This window comes from Zasmidium cellare (genome assembly GCF_010093935.1).
Source record: "Zasmidium cellare ATCC 36951 unplaced genomic scaffold M409scaffold_22, whole genome shotgun sequence".
Classification (NCBI taxonomy): Eukaryota; Fungi; Ascomycota; class Dothideomycetes; order Mycosphaerellales; family Mycosphaerellaceae; genus Zasmidium; species Zasmidium cellare.
The window spans coordinates 301,376-328,209 of record NW_022986966.1 but is presented as its reverse complement, the minus strand read 5'-3'; the positions used below and the strand labels follow the sequence as shown (position 1 = coordinate 328,209).

Sequence of the window (26,834 nt, the reverse complement as noted above, 5' to 3'; positions counted from 1 at the left end):
GAGAGAAGGAAGTCTCTTTCCCTGCCTTGGACACTATGCCTACGTGGTCGATGTTGATATACTACAGACTATTGCCATTCGAAGAGATCACCGGCCAGAGTAATGCGACACAAGCTTCCCATGCACTCAACGATGCCGAAGCACCTTTGAAGCGTCCTGCGAAAGAGCTCAACAAGGAAGTGACCTTCAAAATAGGAGCCATTGTATCTCTAGCGCCATTCGTTGAGGACTGATTGCCAACCACCTGCCCACTCTGACTCTGATGGACGAGGTAGAAGAGCCATACCATTCCGCACCGTAGCACTCGATCAGCTTCTAGCCATAGGCTCAATATTTTGTCACTCTTGTTCAGTTCATCTAGGTGGTCGACAATGGTACATGCGGACGTTGCAACAATTTGGAACGCATTCAAGGTGGACTCTTCCAGAGGTTGTCCGGACAGAATTTCCTCGGTGATGAAGAGCGGCTGTAGGGTGGCGTAGAGCAAAGCCGAAGAAAGACTTATGCGATCATGAGGCAGCTCCACTCGAAGCGTTGGCGGTATCAAATTCACTGCATCCGCCACTGACACATCGGATGTGTCCATCAGCGTCTGCGCAATGTTCGCGCCACTAGACCAGACGATTGACTGCTCATCAATGCTTCGGGCTCCAGATGAAGTTATCTTTCCTGGGAATGATGACGGACGTTGAAAGTGTAGCACGACGGAGCTGTATACCGTCAGCATATATCTGGAACAGCACATTGTTGATCCATTGTTCACCTTTCGAGCTTCAGCAGAGAACATTCTAACTTGAAATACTGTTCATTCAAATTGAGGTGATGGGACCGATACCCGAGGCGAAGCTCGTCCAACGCCGATACTGCTGCGCCGAGCAGATCCCAGACTTGATACGACTCCGGAATGATGAGCTCGCAAAGGGCTTGAGAGATCAGGATCGTGCACAGCAGTCTTTGCCGCTCCAATTGGTCTTCCACAGTGATGCCAGAATCGACGAACTCTTTTAGAGCCCGTCTGAAACGCACGAACGCATCGGATAACGAAGTTTGCAAATCTCTGACTACGAGGGCAAGAGAGATTGTGAGGACTATGACGATGGTGATCGAGTTTTCGCTGTTAGTATCTGAGCCACTCAAGTCCGGCAAATCCAGATCATCGATTAGTGACTCCAGATCGCCATGAAGAAAGTCGAAGTTGGGCCCAACAACGTTCAGGTAATGCTGCACCAAGGCGTTCTTCGTTGTTGAGGTCAACAGGCCTGAGAGCTCGAGGCTGCCCAAGTCGCGAGGACCAGATAATACTGCTCTGGGCTCCAACAAAGTATAGTATGCCTGGGCAGGGACTGGGAGATGAAAGTCCGGCAACGGAAGCTGCTTCTGTCTATGCCACTCAAGACCAGCTTTCAAGAAGCGCTGGACAATTTCTGCGGAGTGGCCGGGGCCAAGATAGAGTGCTTGCGAAGGGAAAGTCGTTCTGTCGATGGTATCTCCATGGTGATTACTGCCTGTGGCTGTCGAAGAAGGCACACTGTTACTCCGCGACGGGGACAGTAGCTGGCCAAGCTCATCGGAGCGCTGCTGGATTTTGCGCTTCAGGCTCGATTCCCTTTGATGCAGGAAGTGCAAATAGCTAGACAGGTGTATCATTCAGCGAGCCGACAGCGGGAGGACTTGAAGATTGTGGCTGTCTCACCCACAGTACACTGTCTTCTCAAGAATTGGATCCCAGAAGCAACACTGGACATCAGCGGCAGCACAGCGCTTGCACGATGGCAGCCGAAGATCGCACTATCAGACTCAAAGTCAGCACGACCATGATACCTGGGCCTTGAGCCAGGAGGTCTCTCTTACTCTGATCTTCTTCTCGCGGCATCTCGTGCATACTTGCGGCGAGGTATAGGAGCGGTCGCTCATGGAAGGTGTAGTTTGGACGGCTGGAGCGACCGTGGCGGGCTTCACATGGCTGGACACCTGTTCGACAAACAACAAGAATGTTAGGTACAGCAAGTGTTGGATGCTCGATCTATTGCATTCGACCGACGGGATAGGTAATGCAAGTTGTTGAACAGACTGTGCCTGGGAGCGGAGAGGCAGGATACCGCTTAGTAAGGCTCAATGGCATGGCTGAGTAATCAAATATAGTCGACTTCACGTTCCAGTTTCGCGTCGAGGCTGGCCTCCGTCAACAAACATGTACATCACCGGTTCTCGACGACACGTCAGCTGCACACTCCGGTCTTAATACGGCGAAAACTATTACCTTGAGCCTTCGCCCCCTGCTCACGGCCATGCCTGCTGCCCCAGGAGGCAAGGCAAGACGACGAAGGCAACCTCGAGCATGCAGACGCTGTCGCGACAAGAAGATTCGAGTGAGAAAGCTCTCTACGGCGTCCGAATGCATGACTGGCGCGCTCATGACCATTCCAGTGTGATCTTCAGGTTCCAGCCTGCGGTCCCTGCTCAGGAGCAGGGGAATCATGCCTAGGTTTCGATCCTGTCCAAGGGGCAACAGCTCCTCGAAGCGCCCTTCTGCATCTTGAGGACGAGGTTGAGCGTCTAGCGCGCGAGCTGGAAGTTCTGGAAAGGCGAAGAGAAACATTGTCGGAACCAGCCGAGCCAGCCATAATAAGTGAGATTGTTGCACGACTTGTCACCGAGACAGTAGGGACAGCGCGCAGCCTCGAGCAGCAGCCCTCGTCACTGCCGCTCACGTCGCAATTCCTGCTCTCGCATTCCCCGTCGCCATTTCTTGGCTGTGAAACTTCCGACAGCGCGCAGATGACCGAAGCAACAGAGGCTCCAAAAGCTAAGCATGTATCTACCATTCCGCGAGACGCTGCGCTCGTTCTTCTCAAGCACTATTGCGACATCTATCGACCCCAATATCCAGCAATCGAAGAAGCGGACCTGTACCAGTCCTTCGAGAGGGTATACAACAGTACCGAATCCTCACACCTCGATGCCTTCATCGTTCATATCTGTCTTGGTATTAGTGTGAGTGGCATTACCAATGTCCTAACTCAGAGTTCCTGTCTGACGGTTCTAGTCGACAACATTAATGTACAGCGACGATGTACGCGCTCTGACAGCATCAGGTAGCTTTTGGAGCACTACTGCTGCGCAATTGGAAAACATCGGCCCGACAAGCTCTTGGGAGCGACTTCAGGCCTTGCAGCTACTTACGCATTACGGCCTTTTAAACCCACAAGACGTCAACTGCGTCAGATGTGCAGCTGCCGCTACGAGGTTGTGTTTCCAACTTGGCTTGCACCGTGAAATGTCTGCTACTTCTAATAGGGACATAATCGAAGCCGAGATAAACAAGAGAAGGACAGTGTTCTGGAATTCTTTGTGCATTGATGCGTATGTGCCGAAGTGTCGAAACATCCCTGTTTGTCCTCATTTACTGACTGATGGTATCGTAAGTGGTATCCATACGACCAGGTGTCAATCCTTAACGTTGACGCCAAGCATCACCACAAAGGTTGCTACCTCACAATTAATATAGGGCTAGGACTGATGAAAAGCAGGAGCCCGATCTCCGCTGGACAGCACCCACCACCATACACATCTGGGAATTGCGGAAACTGGAGCGTGAGATCACCCTCCATATGTACTATCCCTCGGACAGCAACATCGGTCAACTGTCAGAAAGTCCCCTCGACAATTGGCTCGCCCGAACCCTGGCACGGCTAAAGCGTTGGTACCAGACCACCTGTGAGAGCGTGTCTTTGACCGGCCAGGTGGAGTTCTACGAGTTGCTTTATCATGTCCAGATGCTGAGATTGAATCGTCCATCCCCGCGGTGCCCGATTCCAACTCTCGAGATGCGCCAGGTGGCTCTGGTATCTTCTGTTGCGATTCTCCGAGAGTTTGACATAGTCAACCGACTTGGCAAGCTCTTCTACATCTGGCATGCTGCGCATGTTGTGGTTGAGTCCGGAATCTGCCTGCTGTCATCGGTCTTGAGTGGAATGAGTATGAACGCTGATGCAACTCTCTTAACGCAGGCCGATGTTGCTGTTATCACTAAACGCATCGAAAGTATTCCGGTCCTTCTTAGACAGATCTCACGCCGCTGGTCGAGCATTGCCCACCACGCTTCTGTCTTTGAGGAACTGTGTCCTAGAATTCTGCAAGGCTTGAATAGTTGGAGTAATGGCGAACTTCATGGCAATAAGGATGACGATACTTTACGACAGCGGCTAGAAGATATCTCGCTATTCTCTCCCTCCCTCCAAGAAGGGATATTTTTGCGCGAAGATCTGCGCCACACAACCTCTGCTCCGTTGCTTGACTTCGCAGGTACGTACAACCCGCAAGACTTCCGTTGCTTGACCTCAAGGTGTCGCGCTGACCTCCCATAGCAGCAAGCAGCTCTTCTGCCACATTGTCCTTCCCTTCCGAGCCGTTTGACTTGTCCCTCCCTTCAGACTTTAGACAAGAAAACAATTTGGCGGCCTGGGATCTCCTCGACCTGGACGCAACGCAGCTATTGGCATCTTTATTTCCGGACGATGGAGCGGAAACTTGAGATGCGCTTAAAATATATACCACAGCGCCATGAGACTGATTGGGATGACGGTTGAAGGAATGCCTTATGCGAGAGTTATGACAGTCTTGCCAAAACCGCTGCCGCGTGCCTAACTTGTGATCAGCTCTGGAGGATGGCGATATCTTGACAATACGTACGCAATGCTCGAAAGCCTCCTTCGTTTCGTGGATACTGAAACTCTTCCTATCGACAATAGGATGGATATCTCTGGCTTCGACGACGGTCACCATGTCCTCCATCTGAGCCCTGGAACCCACGGCTACCCCACGAGCAACGAAGTTATTGAGCCAGCAGTCCAGTACCGAAGGCACATTCTGGGTCTCGTTGATCGCGCCGGAAACCGAGCCGATGCAGCTCATAACACCTTCTGTTCGGACTGCTTTCATGCTTTCGCGTAGAGTGCGAACGCCACCCACCTCTATGACATTGTCGACACCCTGTTGGCCTGGAGTGAGATCTTTGACGCTCTGTCCCCAGGAGTGATCGCGGGCGTAATTGATCACATGGTCCGCGCCCAGCTTTTTGAGAGTTGCGGCCTTCTCTTCCGATGAAGTCGTTGCGAAGACTCTTGCACCAGCAGCTTTTGCGAACTGAATGTAGAGTTAGCATGCTGCAAAAGGCCTAGGAGAGGAAGGGAATAGGTACCTGCAAGGCGAAAAGGCTGACACCACTGGTGCCGAGAACCAAAACTGACTGCCCAGCTCTCAGTGGCTTCAAGCCGTACAGAGCGTTCCAGCTGGTGACTCCAGCACAGCAAAGGGTACTGGCTTCAGCATAGCTCAGATTTCGAGGCGCCCGGACTAGCCCCTGTTCGTTGAAGGTTCCGTATTGGCGCAATGTTCCATCTCGACCACCACCAAGCCCGGATTCTGCGGTCTTACTTGTGGTAGGGCCGTACAGATGGCTTTGGCTCATGAGAGTTATCACGCGGTCTCCCGTCGCCCAGAGTGTTACTTTGCTGCCAATCGCAACGACTACGCCGGCACCGTCTGAGCATGGAACGACCGGAAGTTGCAGTGAGAAGGGATAGTCACCCTTTGAAAAGCATTAGCAGATCAGCGGATAGGAGCGATGGAATAGGAGCCTTCTCACCCGGACAATCATCAAATCGCGGAAATTGAGAGACACGGCGTGGATTTTCACGAGCACTTCGTACTCTCCGGGGGTTGGAGTATCCACCTGCTCAACCTCAAGCTTGTTCGACTTTTCGTCATTTTTGGCGATCCTCCCCTGGATTTGAGTATTCGTGCTCATTGTCGGCGTATTCGTCTGCCAGCTGCGAGAAGAGGTGCTTACTTGCTCTCTATCTTGAAGAGAAGACGAGTCATAAACGAAGTCCAGGCAGAGATTATATCACTGTGCGTGAAATGAGACAACGACTGGTCTTTGCCTTCCACATTGGGGCAAATTACAAATGCAAGAAGCCATACCTCAGCTGGTGTGAAGCCACCCGGAGTTGAGCGATGGGCTTCGTTGGGTCTGTTCGCCCACCTCCGGACGGACCCCAAATGGAGCCACAGGGCCCACCAAAATTTGGCCGACGTCTAGCTGAACATTGATGGAGCTTTCGCAAAAGGTCAGGCAGCTTTTCGCTTAACGCCGGCAAAGAGTTACTCAGTAACAATTAGGACTCTTTCGATGATGGTGGATTACAAACCTACAAAACCACTCATCGTGGGACTTCAGCAACTCGCAAACGCTTGCCTCGAAGGTGCATCTATAAATGCCAATAGACGTCGCCATGAATTCGCCTGCAAGCCTCGTTCACATCGGATCAGCCACGACTAGGATTGACTCTACAAATTCTTCTTCCTCCAGACACTCCAGATTTACTCAGATCGCTCGTCCAAGATGTCCGCCTCGCCTCGCTACAAGTCCGAAGACCACGATGCTACAACACTAGCCAGTCCGTTACACTTCAACTTCGCGAACGTTGATGCGCCGAACCGATTTCTCAAGGCCGCCATGACTGAACGATCATCTACATGGGATCCAGTGATCCCAGAGAATCGAGGAGTTCCGGGTGCGGCGATGTTCCAATTGTACAAGACATGGGGCGAAGGACGCATAGGACTTATCCTGACCGGTAACGTCATGCTTGAGTACGACCAAGTTGCAACGGCTGGAGATCTTGTTGCTCCACGTGGAGCGCCTTTCTCTGGGCCGCGTTTCGAAGCCTTCCAGAAACTAGCAGCAGCTGGAAAGGCTCAAGGCAGCCTCATGGTAGCTCAACTGAACCATCCTGGCAAGCAGATCGACAGCAGGATCCAACCATACCCCGTCTCAGCGTCAGAATCCCCGGCGCACAGCACGCTTCTCGGGTTTGAGGCAGCAAAGGCTCGTTCGGCGTCCACAGGAGACATTGCTCGTATTGTAGATGGATTCGCACACTCCGCAGAGTATCTCGACAAGGCTGGATTCGACGGAGTTGAATTCCATGCTGCGCACGGCTACTTGATCGCTCAATTCCTTTCGGCTGATACGAATTTGAGAACAGATCAGTATGGCCAAAGCCTCGAAAACAGAGCTCGACTACTCGTTGAAGTTGCGCAAGCTATACGCAAGAGGACCAGACCATCCTTCATTCTCGGAGTAAAACTGAACTCTGTCGAGTTCCAACACGCTGGTCTGAGACCTGAGGAGGCAAAACGTCTTTGCGAAATACTTGAGGAAAGCCAGTTCGATTTCGTGGAGCTCAGCGGTGGAACACTTGAACACTTTGTCCACAAGCGGGAAAGCACACGGAAAAGAGAGGGTTTCTTCATGGAGTTCGCTGACTCGATTGTCCCGATGCTGACGAAGACGAAGGTCTACGTGACCGGAGGCTTCAAGACGATTGGTGGTATGGCCAAAGCAGTCGAGAGGGTGGATGGTGTTGGTCTCGGACGTCCATTAGCCCAGGAACCTTGGCTGGTCAAAGAACTGCTCGCTGGCGAGATTAATGGGGCGATCTTACAACGACAGGATGAGAGTGACTACGGTCTCACCAACATGGTGGCGGGATCGCAGCTGAGACGTCTCGGAGCTGGCCAGCAGCCTCTTGACATGAGCCGGCAGGAGAACGAGGAGGCGTTTGGGAAAGCCGTGGGCAAGTGGTTGGAGGAGGCGAAGAGTGACGCTGTGAATCCTGTGTATGGATATCCGGACATCACGAACGTGACGTGAGGCTAGGAAGCTGAAAATGAAGGTCTGCACAGACGTTTTTAATTGCTTTAGGGCGACTGACTCCTTTCGTGTCATGAAGTGCTGGGCGGTTTGATTCGGTAAGACCTAGAGCTACAGCAGAGACGAAGCACCAGTGACCCCCCCCCCTCCTCTGTGCCTTCATACATTCTTCCGTCTCGCCTGCGAGACATCGGTTACACCACCTCCACAGTCCAAAGACATAGCCGCCGCCAAGGTCTCCAAGACTACCAAGACAATCGAAATCGAGCCGCAGCTTACAACAAAGCCCGGATATAGCAGCTGAGGACTTGGGTCTGTTTGTGCCCGGGAGCTATAGCCGCTGCTTTTGATTTACAACCCAGGTGTCACCAACCGCGACAACTCCCCATATAGCATATTCGTCTACTGTGGTCTTCATGGCTTGGTTAGGCCGCCTGAATACGATGGTGTGTTGTAGATGGTATCACGGAGTGAGCGACTCAGCCTCATCGGATAGCAGAGATCGCAAATATCGTTCAGCTCGTTAACGGCATCGTGGTTTTCTTCGTCGACGGAGAGACAGTATATGGCCGGCCAAGGTCCTACGAGGAGATAACTCAGAGCAGCATTCAGCACAATCACCATCCCACCAGATCATCACACATCCTACCCATCATGTTCAACTCTATGCCCCTCGCCCTCGTCGGGCTCTCAATCACCGCCCACGCCCTCCCGCAAGTCCTCGACCTCAGCAAAGCCTGCACGCACAGCTTCAACTCCGAACAAGAAGCCCATACCGCGTGGATCAAGTCCGGCGCCGGCATCGTCCTCAAGTCGCTCGATGGCATGCCCGACCAGCGCCCCAACTGGGTCGTCGATATGGACGCCTTCATCCGCGATACTGACGCCGGCATGACCCAGATGAACTATGGTTCCATCGATGGGAATTGCCTGCCTTTGTTGGATTGCGAGGCGTACAAGGCGAAGAATCTGGGCTCACATTATTATGTGATGCGGGCGATCCAGGGGGCGCATAGTCTGGCGAATTATATGAGGGAGGGGTTGCAGGATAGTGAGTTTGGAGATCTTGGAGATGGTTGAGAGTGTTTCGCTGACTTGGTGTGATCCTTTCAGGTGCCATTGAGTCCAGTTTTGTCGATTGGCAGCTTGATCGAATATTGGAAGCCAGAAGACAGTGCGGACAAGACGATGTTTTCGTACCTCTCTGCTGCCTTCAGCATGGCTTCTGGTGCAACCGCAGCCGACGTGAGTAGCCCGACGGAATGAACTCCCTTCATCGAACTGACAAGTCGCACAGCCCAGAGTCTCCGGCTTCATGGGCTTCATGTCCGGAGTAACAGCAGCCGCCAGCCAGGCTCTCGACAGCGAAGGCGACGAATACCGAGGCTCCATGGAAGAAGTCGTTCTGAGAATGTTCTCTTCGTCCCGCGATGCCATCAAGAACACCCTCCACGCCGCTATGGTCTCGGACAATGCCGATGATGTGAAGAAGTATCTCCCAGAAGGCACACTCGAAGGGTTCTTCGGCGAGGGTCGCTATCTCTTCAACGACGTTTCGGCTGTTGGCCAGCCTGTCATCGACGGCATGTTCACGCGCATGAAGCAGGCGCTCGTGAATGTCATCCTGCAAAAGACGGGACATCGGGTGTTGGTCGATGATTATATTCGTGACGCTGGTGATTGCAACTACCCGGGAGCGTAAGTCAAGCTTGCAACATTTCTCGATGGGACAGGAGCTAAACGATTGCACAGTTGGTGGAGCGGCTCCACATCAACATGCTACTACCTGATCGAGAAAGTCGGTACCAGCGCACACATGTGTCTCGCTGGCGATGCCGATGCTTGCGACTGGAAGCCCCTTACGGACGACCAGAAGAAGAACATCGAGAGCTACGGCGTCGACCTTGGTGATCTCTACAAGAACGCTTGTCAGGTATGTATCAGCAAACACTCAAGACATTGTTCAAGATGAATCTAACACATACCTGTAACAGTGCGCCTACCAGTCCCAGAACAGCCAGACGTCTCCAGATCCTACAGCCGTGCCCACAGATGGTTCCCTGCCACAGTGCTTCTACTCGATCGAGTGCAGAGTCGGCACCCCATGGGACTTCTCTTGGGACCATAGCGAGGTTCTTGAGTGGTATGCGATTGACGAGAAGCGTGTACCTTACAGCTAGATGTGTCCAGAAGCCGGCCCTGTCTCGGCCGTGCAATCCAAAAGGTTCGTGACGAATGGTCTTGGGGTTGGGTATGGCCAGGTTCTGGGGGTAAATGTTAGACGGAGTCTAAAGCATTGATTTAGCCGTAGTAAACATGCAGGCACCTGCAATGCAAACTTACGATGAGCTGTATCTCTCACGCCGTGCTCTCTCTCAACACCAATGGGAAGTCCTCCTCTTGAGGTGGTCCACCTGTACAAAGCGCATAGTCTAGATACAGCATCAGTCTCAAGAATAGCCTTGGCCGCCGGTAGACGAGATTCGCCCAGTCGAGTTTGACTTTCCCCTGACCACTTGAAGAAGACACCGAAGAGGAGTCGTTCGCACTGCCATTCCTGCCATCTCGCCAGTTCGCCATCGAGCTCTGGAATTTCTCGTCTTTCAACGCGTAGGCGACGATATTGGACAAGACATCCGCGCAGAAATCAGAGCCATCGAAGTGGTCTTGTTGGGCTTGCAGAGTGCGAGTGAAGATCTGGAGACGCCGGTTCTCAATTGCTTCGGTCTTGGCTCCACGAACGGCTGCCACATTGATGGCTTGGAGAACAAGCGGAATGGCGATGAAGGCTGACGCGCTGATGGGTAAGTATTTGACCAGGCGGACCTGAACGAACTCCTGGATTCGTTGTCCTACGTCCTTGTTTGAGCTCTCCAGCGACTCTCGGGTTTGATCGACGGAGAAGAGCGTCCTCGCGCTGGGGAACGTCTCGGCCAACAGAATCAGATGCTGGTTGAGCGCGAAGACTGCGCTCGAGTAGTAGCAAAACATCATGTTGGCGCATATGCAGATCGAGGGAGTCTCATCGGCATCGTCGAGGCCGATTGGGAAGGGGAAGTCCGCAATGGCTTGATCGTACCAGATTCTCAAGCTCATAAGCGCTCGTTGTATGTGGTTGACGCTGGTTGCTAGTGACGACTCGGCATGTTCGAGACGCTCTTCGAGACTCTCGTGACGGTACAGATCGAGAGCATCGGTGAGGTGCTGCATAAGCCTGCACGTCGTCGAGATGACTTCTATGATTCGATGCTGGGCGTCTAAGCTGTGAACGGCCGAACGTCCTAGTTCCGAGTCGAAGTCACTAGCGTTCAGTAGACTGGACTGGTCGCTCCACGACGAAGTAAGAACGATTTGGGAGGTCCTGCGCAGACCAAGCGAGAGGATACGATCTCGCAATATGACGCCCCACCAGATACGTTTGAGCAGGCTCGATTTTGTCGTGTCCGGACCTCGAGGACGGTAGTGGCGATTTGCTCCGGCAATCTGGGCAAAGTGTACTGCGGTCCTTAGCCAGAACGAGTTGACTCGTAACGAGTTGTACGTTGGTGCGTAGTAGGTTAGCAAGAGGCAGCTCTGTGCCAGAGCAATCGGATCTCTCTCGATTCCCATGTCGAAGAATATCTATTGAAAATTAGCTAGTGCACTGAAGCGTGATGAGGGTGCGTACTGACCTTGGCCTGTTTGTAGAAAGAGACTCTAGCATCCCGTTTACTTTGATATCTCATCGCCGTCAAGATGTCGAGTTCGACAAACTATGTCTTCGTCAGCAGGGGATAGAGAGAACATTGACGGCCGTGTCGACTATACGTTTGTCGCAGCGAACACCATTGCTCGCATGAGAAGGAACGAGAAGGTCCCAAGTCTGAAAGTATCACCTTCCCACAGTGACCAGACTTGATCTTCAGCCACGACAGGAAGCGCAGGGTGGACCATATAGAAGTAGGACCAGATCATCTGCCTTAGCACGCCAGTCGGTGGAAGCTGTAGACAACCTTCACGTTGAAGATATTGTTCCTCCGACGTCGAGAGACCAGGCACATGGATAGATGGAGCCCGGTCCTTTTCATTGGTCTCATTTCCACTTACGGAGTTTCGAACAGAAGACGGACTCAAATATTGCTGGACATATGTCCCAGACCAAGGATCGCCACTGTCAACGCCAGTGCATCCAGGCAATGCATTTTCTCGAGTGAAGGCGAAGATATCGTCGATGTCAAGTAAATGACTAAAGTCGATGCCTGTACTGGCTGAGCCTGGGTCTGCTGTGAGATGCTGGGCCGGGAAGGAGTCGTCTCCAGTCCATGTGTTCTGAGTTGAGATGTCTCCTAACGCGGCCCAGGTGGGCTGGTCACCAAGCGTCGAGAACGCAGCAGACTGGCCTTGACCGGGGAGAGGAGTTCTGAATGAAGACTCATCGTCCATGTTCTCTGGGTCAATTGCTTGGAAACTGTGGCATCTCTCACGCAGCCGTTGGTCATGTTCGTCCGGTGGGCTTTCGTCGCTCTGGCTTTTCGACGTCTTCCTTCGGCGTAAGACGCATGACACTCCGGGCACGCCTGAGCAGTTCGAACAAGGCACCCCATGTTCGACGACATCGCAGCGTATCTTTCTGATTCGGCACTCCTGACAAGCCGCTCGGGCTCTTCGATGCCTGATCCGATGCTCAACGTTGGCCGTCTTGTTAATCTGTTGGACAGGCATGTCCATCCATCGTCCGTGTTCGGAAACTTCCACGGCAGTGAGGTCGGTTGAGTGTTTGCAGCTAGTTGTGAAGACTGTACTGTCCCATGGGGATGTTCAGTGTAAGGGCATCGCTCGGTACAGTACAGATTTGGTCGACCCCGCAAAACCCCTCTGCGAAATAGGCTTCACCAGATAGTCTAATACCATTTCGGCTTTATGGATGTGCAGCGAATGTGTTGATTGGCTGACACCGTAGAAGCTCTTTGATGCTTAGCCGTGGTGTATACTTTGGCTTAAGTTCTTCCCATGGGGACGGATGTCGGCAGTCCTTCGCAAGCCGGGTCCAGGTCCAGAGCGCATGAAGATTGATCATATAGATGTTCGCTGTCGGAGCTAGCCGAAGGTGAGTGGTCGTCCGTCTTCATTGTCTAGCCAGAGGAAAGATGGCCTTGGAAGAGAAGCCCTCATATATTTCCGAGCATCAGGAACATGACACCAGCTTCGACGCTACAAGTCATGTCGAAAAGCACGAGCATTATGACGACGATTCGTCCCAGCAACTGACCTGGGGCTGGAAAAAGATTATCGCAACTGCGTCCCTCTGCGGTATCTGGACAGGTAAGTCAGCCCAAACATATTGGAGATCATATTGTTGACAGAGACTCCATGCAGGCGCTCAGATTCCGCTCTTCTTCATCGGAGGAGCCTTGAGCTATGTCGTTACCGACCTGGGATCTCCGTCGGTCAGCTCATGGCTCACCGTCAGCTACACACTTGCAATCGGTGCTGTAGCTCCTTTCTGCGGTTATCTGGCAGATCTGCTTGGACAGCGGAATGTGGTCCTCTTCGGCGAAGCTCTTGTGCTCATTGGCCTCATAATCGTCGGCACTGCTCAAGGGTTCTCCCAGGCTTGTGGAGGCATGGGCATCATCGGTGGCGGTGCTGCGATTACAGAACTGACTGCTCTGGCTGGGATTGCCTCGATCGTTCCTGTCAAGAAGCGTGGGACTTACCTGGCCATTTGCACGGCATTCCTCTTCCCGTTCACGCCATATGTTCTTTACGGCCAGCTGATTGCGACTCGATCAACTTGGAGATGGACGATCTGGCTGTGCTTGATCTACAACGCCATCTTCGGCGTTGGCATTGTCGCCACATTCTTCCCGGAGAGCAACACGGCCAAGAAGATTTCCACGCGAGAAGTCTTGCGCAGGATTGATTACGTTGGCGCCTTGTTGTCAATTGGAGGAATCTCACTTTTCCTTGTTGCCCTTGGATCCGGTGGCTACACTCACAGTTGGGACAGCGCTTACGTGCTGGCAACGCTTCTGGTCGGAATCGTACTCATCCTGGCGTTCGTCGTCTGGGAATGGAAAGGAGCCAAATACCCAATGGTGCCATCACAGCTGTTTAGCAACAACACTATCGTCTGGAGGGCCTTCGTTACTGCCTTCATCGCGGGTATGAATCTGTATTCGCTGTTGAACTTCTTCCCATTGACCTTTTCGACCGTCTTCAACCCCGATCCGGTCCAGGTTGGACTAAAAGGTCTTGGCTATGGTATTAGCGTTACTGCAGGAGCTGTGACCGTCAACGCTTTGCTGTCCGTACTGAAGGGCCACAATCGAGAACTGCTCATCTTCTCCACGGTCGTCATGAGTAAGTCTCTTAGGCTATGCGGATTAGTGCCTTGCTAACTTCCTCACAGCTGCCTTTGGAGGTGCTCTCGCGGCCGTCACTCCCAACACTCCAAGGATGGCTGTTGCTCTTGGAACGATAGCTGGCTTCGGTGTTGGAGGAGTGTACATCCCAGCAGCCACAATCGCATTAACAGCGACCCCGGATGAGCTCCTCGCAACGACAGGAGCACTCTCGCTCTCCGTGCGTACCATAGGAGGCAGCATCGGGTATACCATTTACTTCAACGTCTTCTCCACAAGACTGGCGAAGAGACTGCCAACAGCACTCGCCGCAGCGGCCGCAGGAGCTGGTCTTCCCACGGAAAGCCTGGAGACTTTCGTCAAGACGTTCGTTGCGTCTCCAGCCATGGCAGCAGAGATTCCCGGAGTCACACAGCAAATCATTGCTGCTGCGGCTTCAGCATCCCAGTGGTCCTACGCGTACGCGCTCTCGTACGTCTGGTACGTGTCGATTGCTTTTGGAGTACTGTCGGTGGTCGCCAGCATCTTCCTCGGGAATGTTACAAAGTACATGACGAATCGCATTGCGGCTCAGATCAAGTAAAGGGATGTTGCAATGATAAGACGAAGATCGAAGTGCGAAGAGCGGAGTTGAAGAGTTGAGGTGGATTTGGACCGTGTCTCACGGGCTTCACACCCCTTGTTCGGGTTAGAATACCGTTTTGGTGTCCCGGAGCTGGAGAGTTCTACGTCACGTCGCCGGACCTCACTCACGTCTTCACGAACATCTATCTTACTCAACTGGTGCCTTCGTTCGCAGTCTCAGGCAATCTCTCATTCCAGGATCATGATCTCGACGTGCAACAATAAGCGCAAGATGGGTCAGGCTCCACAAAACCCTGCACACATCCTCACCTGTGTCACCACCAAGCACTGCATTATGACTTCAGATTGGCCTCATCTGTGATCGTGATCTCTGAGGTGAAAAGATATCGTGAGCGAAGAAGTTTTCTTCTCCATGGTTGTCAAGTTCGCAACGCTCATGCTGTGAATTGATCTGTGTCTTTTACTCAAAACTACAATCTATCTACCTCCCATCATTTGCAGACATGGAAAACGTAGGTCGCAAACGATTCGCCGACTTGGGCCTCAAAGGGCATGTCTTCGTCGTCACGGGAGGTGCGAGTGGTATCGGTCTGGCGAGTGCAGAGGGTCTTGTTGAGGCGGGTGGAAAAGGTATGTTGCAGTGGATTGATGAAAATAATGGGGGCAATCTAACCTGAAGAAATCAGTCTACTGCCTCGACCGTGCAGAATCGCCCGGCGCAGAATGGGGCGAAGCCGAGAAACGCATTGTCCACGAATGGGGAAGCTCGCTCCACTACGAGCGGGTCGACGTAACCGACACAGGTCACTTGAACGAGACCATCGAGAAGATCGCAAAGCAGGAGCAACGACTCGACGGTCTCCTCGCCGCGGCTGGTATCGTGCAAGTGACCCCCGCCGTGGAGTACACCCCCGAAGACGCCATGAAAATGATGGCCGTGAACTACAACGGCGTCTTCATGGCGGCGACTGCCGCAGCGCGCGAGATGATGCGATATAAATGCCGAGGAAGCATCTGTATCATCGCCTCGGTGTCAGGACTCATCGCGAACAAGAAGATGCTGTCGCCCGTATACAACTCCAGCAAGGCGGCCTTGATCCAACTGGCGCGGAATCTGGCTATGGAGTGGAGTGCCGTGCAGCCTGATGGGACTGGTGGCATTCGTGTCAATTGTATCAGTCCAGGCTATATTCGCACTCCGATGGTGGAGAAGGTTATCAAGGCGGACCCGGCTGCGAAGGAGGCTTGGGAGGCGGAGAACATGATGCATAGATTTGCTGAGACGAGCGAGTTCAAGACGGCGGGACTGTTTTTGTTGAGCAGAGCGTCTTCGTTCATGACGGGGAATAATCTTGTGATTGACGGGGGTCACACTGCCTGGTGATCTACCTTGTGGTTATTGCGAGGGTTGTGAAGAGAGTCAGCTTGACTGATGTGATAGACATTTCGAGCTTTAGATGTTGCAAACAAAGCAAAGCGTATAGTAGAATTTGAACCATAACGCCACAGCAGGTTACTGGCGTCATTGCCATTTATCATCCAACAAGAGCTCTGCGTCCCAAAAGACGAGAGTGGATGTCGGGGCCCCTGAAATATGTCTGAATGCCTGAGGCAGTAGCGGAGGCCTGGTCAGATTGCTCGATTTGGATGTTTGCCTGCTGTTGCCTACATATCGATAAGCGAACTCAATTCAGCTCAGATTCTCCTGATACTGCACATCTATTATCTATGTCCATCCTTTGGTAAGCGACCCAGATGACTGGTTACTATTGACGAAGCCGAATAGAAAAGACTTCATGTTGTCTCTCCTCAGACAGAGACATGTGACAGCGTCTCGCCCTTTCGCCTTCTTTGACTCACTTTCCTTTGGCGACAATTCACTGCTGAGGCAGAAGTGTCGTGCAACATCGTGCCTGATGGCGCTCTTGCCATCTGGTCCGTGCGCTCAGGCATTTACCTACCTCCAGCAGCGACTTCCCAACTTCTTTCTACAACCACAACCGCCACCATTATTCAGTGCCGCGCTACACCACATGACATCGGCCACCATGGCCAAGCGACAGCTTCGTTCAGATACCAAATCAGAGCCTCATCATTCACTTCCGGAACCATCGGCCAAGAAGCGAAAGACCCAGAGAGATGTCGTTCGGTATCTCTGCTTCGCGTGCGACACGGAGCGCGCTCCAAGCGCATTCCCGGACTACAATCCCTCAAGCGAGTGCGATCATCTCATCAATACTTGCAAGACTTGCTTGAAGGCCTGGGTTGCTGCGCAGGTCGAGGGGGGTCTCTTCACGATGGGTGGCGAGGATGGTAAGACATTCGGTGTCAAGTGCCCACAGTGTCCAGCAATCATGAGGAGTGTCAACGTTCAGATCGCGGCGACGAAGCTAGTCCACCAGCGGTTCGACGTGGCCGAGCGCAAGCACATTGTCAGTAAGATCAATACGACCTTGGTAACTTACATTGACAATTCTCATAGGCTGAAAACACGCCAGGATGGCGCTGGTGTCTCGCACCAGGTTGCAAAGCCGGCCAAGTCCACGAGAAGAAAGCCCCCACTCCAAAGTCGAAAGCTGCGAAGAAGCCGAACGTGAAGGCCGAACTCAAGGAGGTCGAGTCGACGGCGGACATCTGCACTTGCAACAAATGCGGCGCGAAAGCTTGTGTTCCATGTGACAGACCTTGGCATGAAGGCGAAACCTGCACGGAATATCAGAGGCGGATCAGGGACAGAATCGAGGAAGAGGACAAGTCGGTGTCGGCCATTAAGAAACTGACGAAGAAGTGCCCTCATTGCCAGATGAATATCCAGAAGAATGGCGGATGCCCGCACAGTAAGTCCCAAACTCTGAGTTGCCTACCGTGAAGAAATGCTGACTACTTGATGCAGTGTTTTGCACCTCCTGCACCAAGACCTTTTGCTGGAACTGCGAACACGAGCGGTGCCAGTGCGTCCCCAATCACCCGCCCCAATAGGATGAACCAGGAATTGGCGCATGGTTGCAGCAGCGACGGATGTTGGAGGACATAATCTATTACCTGGAAAGAGCGAGAGTGACGTCCCCGACCCCCGGGCAGGAAGAATAGGCGAAATGATCGGAGCGGAGGAATGGGCCTGGCAATGAGCAGTCTCTCTGCTTTGGTATACAATCTTACAACGAGGACTGTGCTTCCATCAGTGCCGCCTTTCGCTCCTATACCTTGCCGGTATTGCCTATGCAGGTAATGCCCTGTGCCACTCGGATGAATTTTGAGCGTGGCTTGAGAAGTCGATAGAAGATATTCGCCATTGCAGCCTCAACATGCCACCGATATGCAAGGCTTCATCGTATTCTCACCACCATGAGCAGAACAACACGTAGTGGACCAGAACGACAGAATGAAGTTAAGTGACGTGAAAGGGACGGAGAGTTTGAAGTCCCGCAAAGAACTTGGCATTCACTCCACGTCGACCCCACAGAACTGTGCACTGCTCTCCCTGGAGTCCAAGCTCTGTGCGGGGATCCCAGCTGTGTCTCGGCGAGTCGGCGTTTGTCTCGTCTCGCTCCCTCATCATTGGACTCGCCGCGAGGATTATTGCCGATGGGGCAACGGAACGAAGATGGAGGCTGGCGAGCCAGGGCCATCTTGACCGCGGTCTGGAAATAAGGTACAGCTTCTTCCTGTTCTTCTTCTTCGTCTCTTATCCCTGTTCTTCCATTCCGCGCGTGGCCTTATAACACCTTTCGTTCTGTCATACACTACTCAAAGGAAGAGGTGGACTGCGCGAGGCATTGATAAGACAGCACCCTCTTACTCAAGGTCGAGACTATCACCATGCCCTTCACCTCGCCATCATGGGTGCCAGCTCTGCCCGAAATCCCCGATTCCATCTCACTCGAACGCTTCATGTTCGACGAGCACTATGGCCGTCATCCTCTAGGCTACTCCCGCCCACCCTTCAGCTGCGCATTGACAGGCCGCCAATTCAGCGCCCTGGAAATGAAAGAGCGAGTCGATCACCTCTCAAGAGCACTGTGCAAAGAATTCGGATTCAAGCCCAACGAAGGCTCAGAATGGGATAAGGTGGTCGGTGTCTTCTCCTTGAACACAATCGACTACATGACTCTTGCTTGGGCGGTGCACCGAATAGGCGGGATTTTGACCTGCGTCAATGCCGCGTATAATGCCTCTGAGCTGGAGTATCAGATGAATGATTCGGGAGCCAAGGCGATTTTCACTTGTCTGCCGTTATTGCAGACTTGCAAGGATGGAGTCAAGAAGTCCAAGTTGCCGAATGATAGGATTTATCTGTTGCCTTTGCCGGAGCAGGTCACGCCGGGGTTGCAGAATCAGGGACATCAGACGATTGAGCATTTGGTCAAGTTGGGCGAGACATTGGATAAAGTCCCGGCTTCGGATGAGAGATGGAGTAAAGGCGAGGGGAAGAGACGGTGTGCGTTTTTGTGCTATTCGAGTGGTACTTCCGGCCTTCCCAAGGGTGTCATGATCTCACATTACAATGTATGCGAGTTTTGAGAAGATGACAAAAATCGAGCTAACGAGAAGTACAGGTCATGGCCAACACAGTCCAGCTCGTCACGCACGAGACGCCAATCCGGGAGGAACTCCAGAGGGAAACAGAGAACATCAACTACACCGAGTTCAGCCTCGGCTTGCTCCCCATGTCGCACATCTACGGCTTGGTCGTCATCTCGCACCTGGGCCCATACCGCGGAGACGGCGTGGTCGTACTACCGAAGTACGACTTCAAATGGCTCCTGCAATGTATTCAGGACTACAAGATCTCCATGCTGTACCTCGTGCCGCCTATGATCATCCACATTACGAAAGCTAGAGATGTGTGCAAGCAGTACGATCTGTCCAGCGTTCGTGCGGCGTTCACGGGAGCGGCGCCTCTTGGGCCGGAGACTGCGGATGACCTGGCGCAGATGTTTCCCAAGTGGTCGATTCAGCAGGGATATGGTCTTACGGAAACCTCGACTGTTGTATGTGCCACCTCGCCGAAGGATGTCTGGTTGGGCAGTTCAGGATCGATTCTCCCTGGTATCTATTGCCGAATCGTCACGGTTGAGGGGAATGAGATTACTGGATACGACCAGCCAGGCGAGCTGTGGGTCAAGTCTCCATCAGTGGTGCTGGGATACCTGAACAACCAAAAGGCGACCAAGGAGACATTCATCGATGAGAAAGATGGAAGATACATGCGCACTGGAGACGAGGCTGTCATCAGGAAGAGCAAGAACGGACACGAGCACATCTTCATCACCGACAGGATCAAGGAATTGATCAAGGTAAGCCTCTCCCCACGAATCGGCAATAACCTCATACTGACTTCCCTTCCAGGTCAAAGGCCACCAAGTCGCCCCCGCCGAACTCGAAGCCCACCTCCTCACGCACCCCTCCGTAAACGACGTCGTCGTCATCGGCATCCCCTCCGCGCGCGAAGGCGAAGTGCCCAAAGCCTTTGTGGTGAAAAACGCCGGCGTCAAAGAATCCGACGACGAGCTCCGCCGATCCATCGAGAAGCACGTCGCGGACCACAAGACGGATCACAAGAGGTTGAGGGGTGGGGTGCAGTTTATCGAGGCGGTGCCCAAGAGTCCGAGTGGGAAGATTTTGAGGAGGTTGATGAGGGATCAGGAGAAGGAGAGGTTGAGGAAGGAGGGGGCGAGGTTGTGAGTTGGTGGGTGTTGGGGTTTCGGGCCCGGAAGAATCATGTCTTTGTTTTTGGTTTCTCAGCTGTGGCGTGGATTTTTCTGCCGTGCGCACGCGCGTGTGTATTGCTATGTCGTTCGTCCAAAGCGAGAGATCGGACCCGAATCACACAATTGTATAGCCATAGCCAATAACCAGGTATGTCATCGTATTCGTATCAAAGACCTTTTCCAACAGCAGAGCCATCCGGCCACCGACATCCCAGCGTCCAAATATCCAACGTTTGTCATCAACACCACCCACAACGCAAGACCAGAACCTGATAGATGAAAAGGAACGGAAGACCCACGGTCACGTCTCCGTTCCCTGGGTTCCCTGTTGGTAGTGGATATCCGATGCAGGTACCCTTGAGACCACATTCCTTGTTAGGGAAAGTCGGGGTTGGCAGCTGAATGGTGCCGTTGTGCGACCCATGAACGCTTTCGCTTCAGCTTTGTTCGCTGGGTGCTGTTTTGCGAGGTTGTGTGAGGTTTTGTAAGCGGATGTGGTGCGACTCGTGTGTTGTCATGGGGCAGGGGTTTGGCGTGGTGGAGGAGACAGAGATATAAAAGGAGGGGAGAGAGGTTGATGAGGGAAGGAGTCAACAACGGCGACAACAGCGTACGACACTGCTTCACTTCCAGCTTCTACATAAACTCGACAACACCAACCACAACAATGCCCTCTTGGCTCGTCACCGGCGCCTCACGCGGCCTAGGCTACGCCTGGATCACCCACCTCGCCGCGCAAACCTCCAACACCGTCTTCGCCATCGTGCGCAACGTCAAAGCCACAGAGGACCGCCTTGCCAAAGACAACGTCAAGAACATAACAGTCCTCTCCGCCGATATAGTGGACTACGCTGCCCTCGAAAAAGCCGCCGCCGAAGTCGCTAAAGTCACCGGCGGCGGGCTCGATTACTTGATCCACAATGCCGCATTGGTGAGCGCTGAGAGTGCATTCTCGACCTTGTTGGACGGTACACCGGAGGGAGTAGATGCAGATTTGACGGAGAGCTTCAATGCGAATGTCCTTGGAACAGCACACGTGGTGCGGGCTTTCCTGCCTTTGATTCGAAAGGGACAGGCGAAGAAGGTCGTTGTCATCAGCTCTGGAATGGCGGACATCGATCTTATCAATCGCTTCAACGTCGCCATCGCAGGTCCTTATGCGATTTCCAAGGCCGCTGCGAATGCCCTCGTTTCAAAATATCACGCCGCAGTGGGCAAGAGTGAGGGGATTTTGATCTTTTCGATGAGTCCTGGGTTTGTGGACACGAAGGAGGGCAAGCCGCCGAGTCAAGAAGAGATCGAAGGGGGCAAGGCGATGGCTGCTCAGTTCGCGGAGTATGCGCCTCACTTCAAGGGCCCGATCACCCCGGAAGAGAGCGTGAAGTACCAGTTGCAGGTGATTGACAAGGCGACGGTGGACACATACGGAGGGTCGTTTGTGAGCCATTTTGGAAATAAGCAATGGTTGTAGATCTCGAAGACGGGCGTAATGTAAATTAATCGGCAGCGGTATAGTAGTTAACAGCTTCTTGTCCGTAGTGCTTGAGAGCGACATCTTTGTGACTTCTGATCCATTTTCGCAGCTGGCTCTCCCCTAGACTGTCCCAGCGTGGGTCGAGAAAGCTCTGCGTCTCATCGTTCGTTCGTCCAGTTTCTCTCCGCATTCGTCGTACTGATTCTGGGACGTAGTTGCGGACTTCTGATACGGACATATCTAGCGGTAAACCCTGCGACGAGTTAGTCGTAGTTGCGAGTCGTTGAAGTGGGGGAATGCATACTTGGAAGAATGGTATCGAGTACCTCACGTTGCTTCTTGGTCCTGGTGAGATCACACGATGTATAGTCGCCTTGACCGCACCCTCAGTCGCCGCATCGAATGCATTGCCGAAGTTGACCACGAAACTCCCTTTAATGGGCCTCACAGGCAGCCATTTTCCTGTCGACGAAAGCACTTCCAGCCCCGGCTCGTCGCCAACTTGATAAAGGAAGGTCAACCATCCGGAAGAATCTTTGTGGGCACCTACACCCTGACCACCATCCTCTTGGTCTGAAGGAGGGTACCTGAGCAGTTTGATGCGGTGTTGAGGTGGAAGAAAATCTCCGGTCTGCTGGCTGGCCTTTGCAGCTTGTCTGCCGAAGAAGTGATCGAATGTTCCCACGGGGATCCCGAATGCCTCTTCGACCAGATGAACAAAGCGGTACGATAGCTCTTGGACAGCATCGTGGTACTCGGTGAAAGCCCTACGGAAGGTGGGGACTGCATCTTCAGGTGGAAATTGATTCGGTCCTCGTAGTCTCCAGTATAGCTTGCTGAAGTCCCGGTCTCGCTCAGAAGTCTTCTGTTCCTCGCCGTGAACACCATTCGTGATTTGGGAGTTGCTATTAGCATCACCATGATAAACAACAGGTAGTTCTGTAGCCAGGTCGAACTGCTCTCTGAGATCCGGCTTCCCAATCGTTCTCTCCTCGGCGAAGCCACTATATCCCAGGAAATGAGGACTGTTCAGCTTGCTCATCTTAGCCTTATCTTCTGGACATATAGCAAACAGGTCCGGCAGCAGATCCGTGAGGTTATCAATGGTTTGCTGCTCGACGCCATGGTTGGTGATGTACAGAAATCCAACATCGAACAAGGCCGCCTTTAAATGCTGTAGCAATCCAGGCTTCAATGTCGGATCGGATGCCCAGGATAGGTTGAGGATGGGTATTGACATCTTCGATGTTTTTGTGATGAAGAAGAGGATTGGCAAAGAAAAGCAGTCGAAGGTGGGGACGTTGTTTGGGGGTCGCGTGCTTGCGTGCTCGCGCGCGGCAAGATCTCCGATGGGTGGTGGTCGCTGTCGCGAGTGATTTCCGGGTTTCTACCCGTCCCAAACCTGTATCGCTGCCTTCAGAATACAGCTACTACATGTATTGTAGTTTCGACAATGGTCTCTTGAACTTACAGTCATTTGAATATCAATTCAATTTCCCGACATCCCCGACCATGGCCCCCCAACCTACACACTTCCACTCCTTACCTTCCAACTGAAACTCGACCACAGCGACACTCTTCCTCACGATCCCAACCGGACACCCCGTGACCTCCACATTCACAAACACCTTCGCATGGCCTAACTCTCGGTCCACATACGTGGTCATATCCAGCGGGTTTGCATGGTGCTGAGGGTGATCTATCGTAAGCTCGCGAAACGCCAGGAGGTACTCCGGTAGAGTGAGTTCCCTTGACGAGAAATGTTCGGCGTTCGCGCGGAAGCTGGCAGATTTGTGGCGATAGATAGGATTGGAGATGTCAAAGTGGCGGGCGTTGATGGCTTGCAGGAAAGCTTGGACAAGGGATTCGACTTGTTTGGCAACGGCTTTGTCCAGAGCCTCGTCGGTGGCTGGGTCGTGGACGTTTGCTGTGAGATGGTATGGCTGCGATGAGCTTCTGAGCTCCGCGGCCATGCTGAACGGATGTTGGGTGAGAGAGCGTCGTAGGGAAGTATTTCACATGGACGAATGTTTCTATCTCCAATTTCAGGCCCTTCTGCTTACATAAGACCGTGACCCAATTTTTCGGGACTCATCCCGTATCAGCTTGCGGAGCGAGGCGGAGTCCATCTGGGCAGAGCGCTCTCTTTTCGCCCTCCATCAGACTTACACTCGTAGACTACCAATACCATAGATGGCCCAGTCGCCATCACGGAGGTGGCATAGTTGAGGCATCAGCCGCTGCTTTGGACAACGTCACGTCTCCTCTGGGCTTCGAGGCGGGCTGAGCATGCGCCTGCCCTCCAATATTGCGCACCTGGCTTCATGCTCAACTGCATTCGCAACTACAGATTAATAGCATGGAAGACGTGTTAGTAAGTGATGAGGAGAGAGTCGATTGAGCACCGATCATCTGCTAGACGTCCGCGTCCGAGCATGCTGGAAGAGGCCATACCCGCTTCCAATCTGCCCAACGCAACAGGACATGGCCAGAACAAGATGCAAGTCGGTTGATTGCTTCAAGATGCTTGAATGAGTGTGAGGCTGGGTACTCGAAGCTTGCGTGCTGCTTAATCCGGCGAGATTGCGAGCTTTGGCGCTTCAGCCACCATCCTCCTGGCACATGACCTCTCTGTCGAGCGAATGTCACTCGCGGACCTGAGCGAACAATTTCCTACGAACTAGAGATGTGGCTAGCCTTCGGCAATCGGCAAAACCATGAAGCAATACCGACGACCGGCGAGTGACTCCAGAGAGCAATCACTCAAAGGTCTCCGTCTGGGACGAACGCGAGCTTCATCCGGCCCGAACATGCCTTTCCCCTCTACCAAGGACATGGGCACGACGCTCACAATGATCTACTCGTTCGAATTCAGCCTCGACAGACACCCTTACGATCCGGCGGCCTGCCTTCAGTACTGGGAGAAACATGTGATGACATCCAATCACTTGATATGTCGTTGCGACTCGCTACGTGAGGTGCAGACGCTGGGGCGTTGCGAATTCAGCCTCCCTGCCATGATCTGCATGTACATATCCTCTTCAGCATTCTCAGCTTCGCGAGCTGAGATGCAGCTTGAATCAGCACGGGACAACCAGCAATCAATAAAAATGAGGCCACTGATATTCTCCAGATTCCGGCATGTTTCGCACTTGCTTCAATCCTCCACAGAAGGTGACCACGAGCAATCCAGCAAGCGCGTAAACCAACATGACGAGACTGGGCAAATGTGACACTTGCAGGTCTCGAAAAGTCAAGGCGAGCTAGCCAGCTGTTCCTGCGCGATAGACGAGCTTGGCTGACCGTTGCATATGCCACTAGTGTGACGAAAAGACCCCCACATGCAGCACCTGTCAGAAAGGGGGTCGCCTCTGTAGCTACGAACACCGGCAGAGGGTAACAGCGGACGAGGCCAGCAAAGTGTCCATATACATACGCACCGAGGACGGGCGAGATCATTCCAACACTGGACTGCGCCTGAGAAGAACGCAGAAAGCTGCATCAGGCCAGGGCAGCTTCTCGATTCTAGCTTTGGCAAAACCCGCTGGCCCACTTTCGAATGCCGACAGTGAACTTGCCGGTAGATGGGCATACATGCTTGGACCATTGCCCCTGGACCAGGCATCTTCGGCGGGCTTCTATGGCGTTTTCCGGACCATTCCGTCCAGGCTGGGCATAGATCGAGTTCTGAGCGCGGCTGCTTCCTATACCGTGGACAGCCATTGGGCGTTTATGACTCAAGACTCCCAGCATCTAGAAAAGGCACGGAGATCTGGTGTTCGCGCGACGAGAGCACTCCGACTGGCAATCCAGAGCCCAGTCAGAGATCTTGCAAATGCGATTCCTGTAGCTGTCCTAGCTCTGAAGCATGCTGAGGTAAGAGTATTATTCCTGATCGAGAGATTGGAGCTGAAGCCTGGTAGTACTTCATGCATCTACATACCTTCACCTATCAATTCCACGTCATCGCACAGAGTGCGTTGTTGAAAGCGCAATGGAGTTCTGGTCACTGGAATGAGCTTCAAGAAGATATCATTCGTACCGTGTGGCTCGAAGAGGTAGGCCAATCTGATTGTTTGGAAACGATTGACTGAGCAGTCGTGCAGATCGAGGAGGCCGTCTTCGCAGGCACAACCTCCGAGCTCGACGATCCACTGCGACATGAAGTCAGAGCAAGAGCGCGTCTACCCGAGAACGATCGGCCAACCGACATGTATCACTACTGCATGGAACAGTGTATCCTGATCCCGCGACTTGTACGTCTTGTGAGGAAATGCGCTTCGGATCCGGACGAATGTCTTATTCAGGAGACCGTGAGCCTCGCCGAGCGCATCTACGACAGAGACAAGCAAGCCTTCTATGAAGACCTCTTACGCCAGAACACGGCAGTGGAGTCGCGGTGTCAAGGACCTTTCAATCCCCTTGGGAGATCACTGGTCTTTCTATCGACACGCATCTTCATCTTGACTGGAATTTATTACATGTACCGCAACATGATCTGTGGCCTGATCTTGCGCATGCTCGATACTGCAACTGTCGAAGGGACCGTTTTTGATAAGTGTGAAATCGAGCATGAAGATGTTCGTGCAGCGGAGCACATTGTCATGTGTGTCGAGCACGCATTCAATTGTTCGGACGGGGACCCTCCTTTCAAGGCGATGCGTCTCCACGACCCCATCACGATGGCGTTTGGCGCGTGGTCTCGTCTAGCGAAGCGAGAGTGTTTCCCAACCTGCGAAATGTCCTCACTCGAGCGAGGACGTGGCGGGGACATGAAGGAGTTCTGTAAAATGGTCGTCGCTCGAATCATGGACATGTGGCATGCAGGACCTGACTTGTTGGAGATCTTCGAAGCCACTGCGGAGGCTTTCGAAGGTGGACCTACACTGCCTGGAATGTCTAGAAGAGGGAAGGCTTGGAGGGAGACGCTTTCTTGACTGGTCGACAGAGAGATATGTATTGGTGACGGATTTGCACTTCTTTAGCTGACCTTTTTCGCA

At 53.0% G+C, this 26,834-nt stretch overlaps 14 protein-coding genes across 14 annotated transcripts; 9 read left to right on the top strand and 5 right to left on the bottom strand.

Moving 5' to 3' along the window:
- Window positions 1-61: 61 nt before the first annotated feature.
- Window positions 62-1,914, bottom strand: M409DRAFT_55824 (uncharacterized protein; the record flags this gene model as incomplete). The annotated part of the gene is made up of 4 exons (XM_033813106.1): window positions 62-710; window positions 764-1,630; window positions 1,694-1,788; window positions 1,852-1,914. 4 exons carry the CDS (start codon window positions 1,912-1,914, stop codon window positions 62-64), a joined length of 1,674 nt encoding a protein of 557 aa, XP_033666315.1.
- A 374-nt stretch (window positions 1,915-2,288) lies between these two features.
- Window positions 2,289-4,367, top strand: M409DRAFT_55823 (uncharacterized protein; the record flags this gene model as incomplete). The annotated part of the gene is made up of 4 exons (XM_033813105.1): window positions 2,289-2,369; window positions 2,428-2,994; window positions 3,047-3,363; window positions 3,509-4,367. 4 exons carry the CDS (start codon window positions 2,289-2,291, stop codon window positions 4,365-4,367), a joined length of 1,824 nt encoding a protein of 607 aa, XP_033666314.1.
- Window positions 4,368-4,598: 231 nt separating this feature from the next.
- Window positions 4,599-5,809, bottom strand: M409DRAFT_67254 (uncharacterized protein; the record flags this gene model as incomplete). Its single annotated transcript, XM_033817325.1, has 4 exons — window positions 4,599-4,643; window positions 4,693-5,145; window positions 5,201-5,590; window positions 5,648-5,809. The coding sequence occupies 4 exons, from the start codon at window positions 5,807-5,809 to the stop codon at window positions 4,599-4,601; spliced, it is 1,050 nt and encodes a 349-aa protein (XP_033666313.1).
- Window positions 5,810-6,406: 597 nt separating this feature from the next.
- Window positions 6,407-7,720, top strand: M409DRAFT_24273 (uncharacterized protein; the record flags this gene model as incomplete). Its single annotated transcript, XM_033807165.1, has 1 exon — window positions 6,407-7,720. One exon carries the CDS (start codon window positions 6,407-6,409, stop codon window positions 7,718-7,720), a length of 1,314 nt encoding a protein of 437 aa, XP_033666312.1.
- A 654-nt stretch (window positions 7,721-8,374) lies between these two features.
- M409DRAFT_24272 (uncharacterized protein) lies at window positions 8,375-9,900 on the top strand (the record flags this gene model as incomplete). The annotated part of the gene is made up of 5 exons (XM_033807164.1): window positions 8,375-8,771; window positions 8,850-8,965; window positions 9,018-9,418; window positions 9,473-9,653; window positions 9,715-9,900. 5 exons carry the CDS (start codon window positions 8,375-8,377, stop codon window positions 9,898-9,900), a joined length of 1,281 nt encoding a protein of 426 aa, XP_033666311.1.
- A 178-nt stretch (window positions 9,901-10,078) lies between these two features.
- On the bottom strand, window positions 10,079-12,421 carry M409DRAFT_67252 (uncharacterized protein; the record flags this gene model as incomplete). Its single annotated transcript, XM_033817324.1, has 3 exons — window positions 10,079-11,341; window positions 11,392-11,472; window positions 11,528-12,421. 3 exons carry the CDS (start codon window positions 12,419-12,421, stop codon window positions 10,079-10,081), a joined length of 2,238 nt encoding a protein of 745 aa, XP_033666310.1.
- A 425-nt stretch (window positions 12,422-12,846) lies between these two features.
- M409DRAFT_55818 (uncharacterized protein) lies at window positions 12,847-14,647 on the top strand (the record flags this gene model as incomplete). The annotated part of the gene is made up of 3 exons (XM_033813104.1): window positions 12,847-13,021; window positions 13,076-14,062; window positions 14,112-14,647. 3 exons carry the CDS (start codon window positions 12,847-12,849, stop codon window positions 14,645-14,647), a joined length of 1,698 nt encoding a protein of 565 aa, XP_033666309.1.
- A 505-nt stretch (window positions 14,648-15,152) lies between these two features.
- Window positions 15,153-16,033, top strand: M409DRAFT_55817 (uncharacterized protein; the record flags this gene model as incomplete). The annotated part of the gene is made up of 2 exons (XM_033813103.1): window positions 15,153-15,279; window positions 15,357-16,033. The coding sequence occupies 2 exons, from the start codon at window positions 15,153-15,155 to the stop codon at window positions 16,031-16,033; spliced, it is 804 nt and encodes a 267-aa protein (XP_033666308.1).
- Window positions 16,034-16,697: 664 nt separating this feature from the next.
- On the top strand, window positions 16,698-17,628 carry M409DRAFT_24268 (uncharacterized protein; the record flags this gene model as incomplete). The annotated part of the gene is made up of 3 exons (XM_033807163.1): window positions 16,698-17,081; window positions 17,132-17,486; window positions 17,543-17,628. 3 exons carry the CDS (start codon window positions 16,698-16,700, stop codon window positions 17,626-17,628), a joined length of 825 nt encoding a protein of 274 aa, XP_033666307.1.
- Window positions 17,629-18,468: 840 nt separating this feature from the next.
- Window positions 18,469-20,334, top strand: M409DRAFT_67248 (uncharacterized protein; the record flags this gene model as incomplete). Its single annotated transcript, XM_033817323.1, has 3 exons — window positions 18,469-19,155; window positions 19,206-19,946; window positions 19,999-20,334. 3 exons carry the CDS (start codon window positions 18,469-18,471, stop codon window positions 20,332-20,334), a joined length of 1,764 nt encoding a protein of 587 aa, XP_033666306.1.
- A 693-nt stretch (window positions 20,335-21,027) lies between these two features.
- On the top strand, window positions 21,028-21,831 carry M409DRAFT_67247 (uncharacterized protein; the record flags this gene model as incomplete). The annotated part of the gene is made up of 1 exon (XM_033817322.1): window positions 21,028-21,831. The coding sequence occupies one exon, from the start codon at window positions 21,028-21,030 to the stop codon at window positions 21,829-21,831; it is 804 nt and encodes a 267-aa protein (XP_033666305.1).
- Window positions 21,832-21,856: 25 nt separating this feature from the next.
- M409DRAFT_36948 (uncharacterized protein) lies at window positions 21,857-23,074 on the bottom strand (the record flags this gene model as incomplete). The annotated part of the gene is made up of 3 exons (XM_033810645.1): window positions 21,857-22,087; window positions 22,139-22,683; window positions 22,753-23,074. 3 exons carry the CDS (start codon window positions 23,072-23,074, stop codon window positions 21,857-21,859), a joined length of 1,098 nt encoding a protein of 365 aa, XP_033666304.1.
- A 190-nt stretch (window positions 23,075-23,264) lies between these two features.
- On the bottom strand, window positions 23,265-23,807 carry M409DRAFT_24264 (uncharacterized protein; the record flags this gene model as incomplete). Its single annotated transcript, XM_033807162.1, has 2 exons — window positions 23,265-23,300; window positions 23,364-23,807. 2 exons carry the CDS (start codon window positions 23,805-23,807, stop codon window positions 23,265-23,267), a joined length of 480 nt encoding a protein of 159 aa, XP_033666303.1.
- Window positions 23,808-24,975: 1,168 nt separating this feature from the next.
- M409DRAFT_55812 (uncharacterized protein) lies at window positions 24,976-26,771 on the top strand (the record flags this gene model as incomplete). Its single annotated transcript, XM_033813102.1, has 4 exons — window positions 24,976-25,008; window positions 25,156-25,710; window positions 25,758-25,892; window positions 25,941-26,771. 4 exons carry the CDS (start codon window positions 24,976-24,978, stop codon window positions 26,769-26,771), a joined length of 1,554 nt encoding a protein of 517 aa, XP_033666302.1.
- Between the last annotated feature and the right edge of the window lie 63 nt (window positions 26,772-26,834).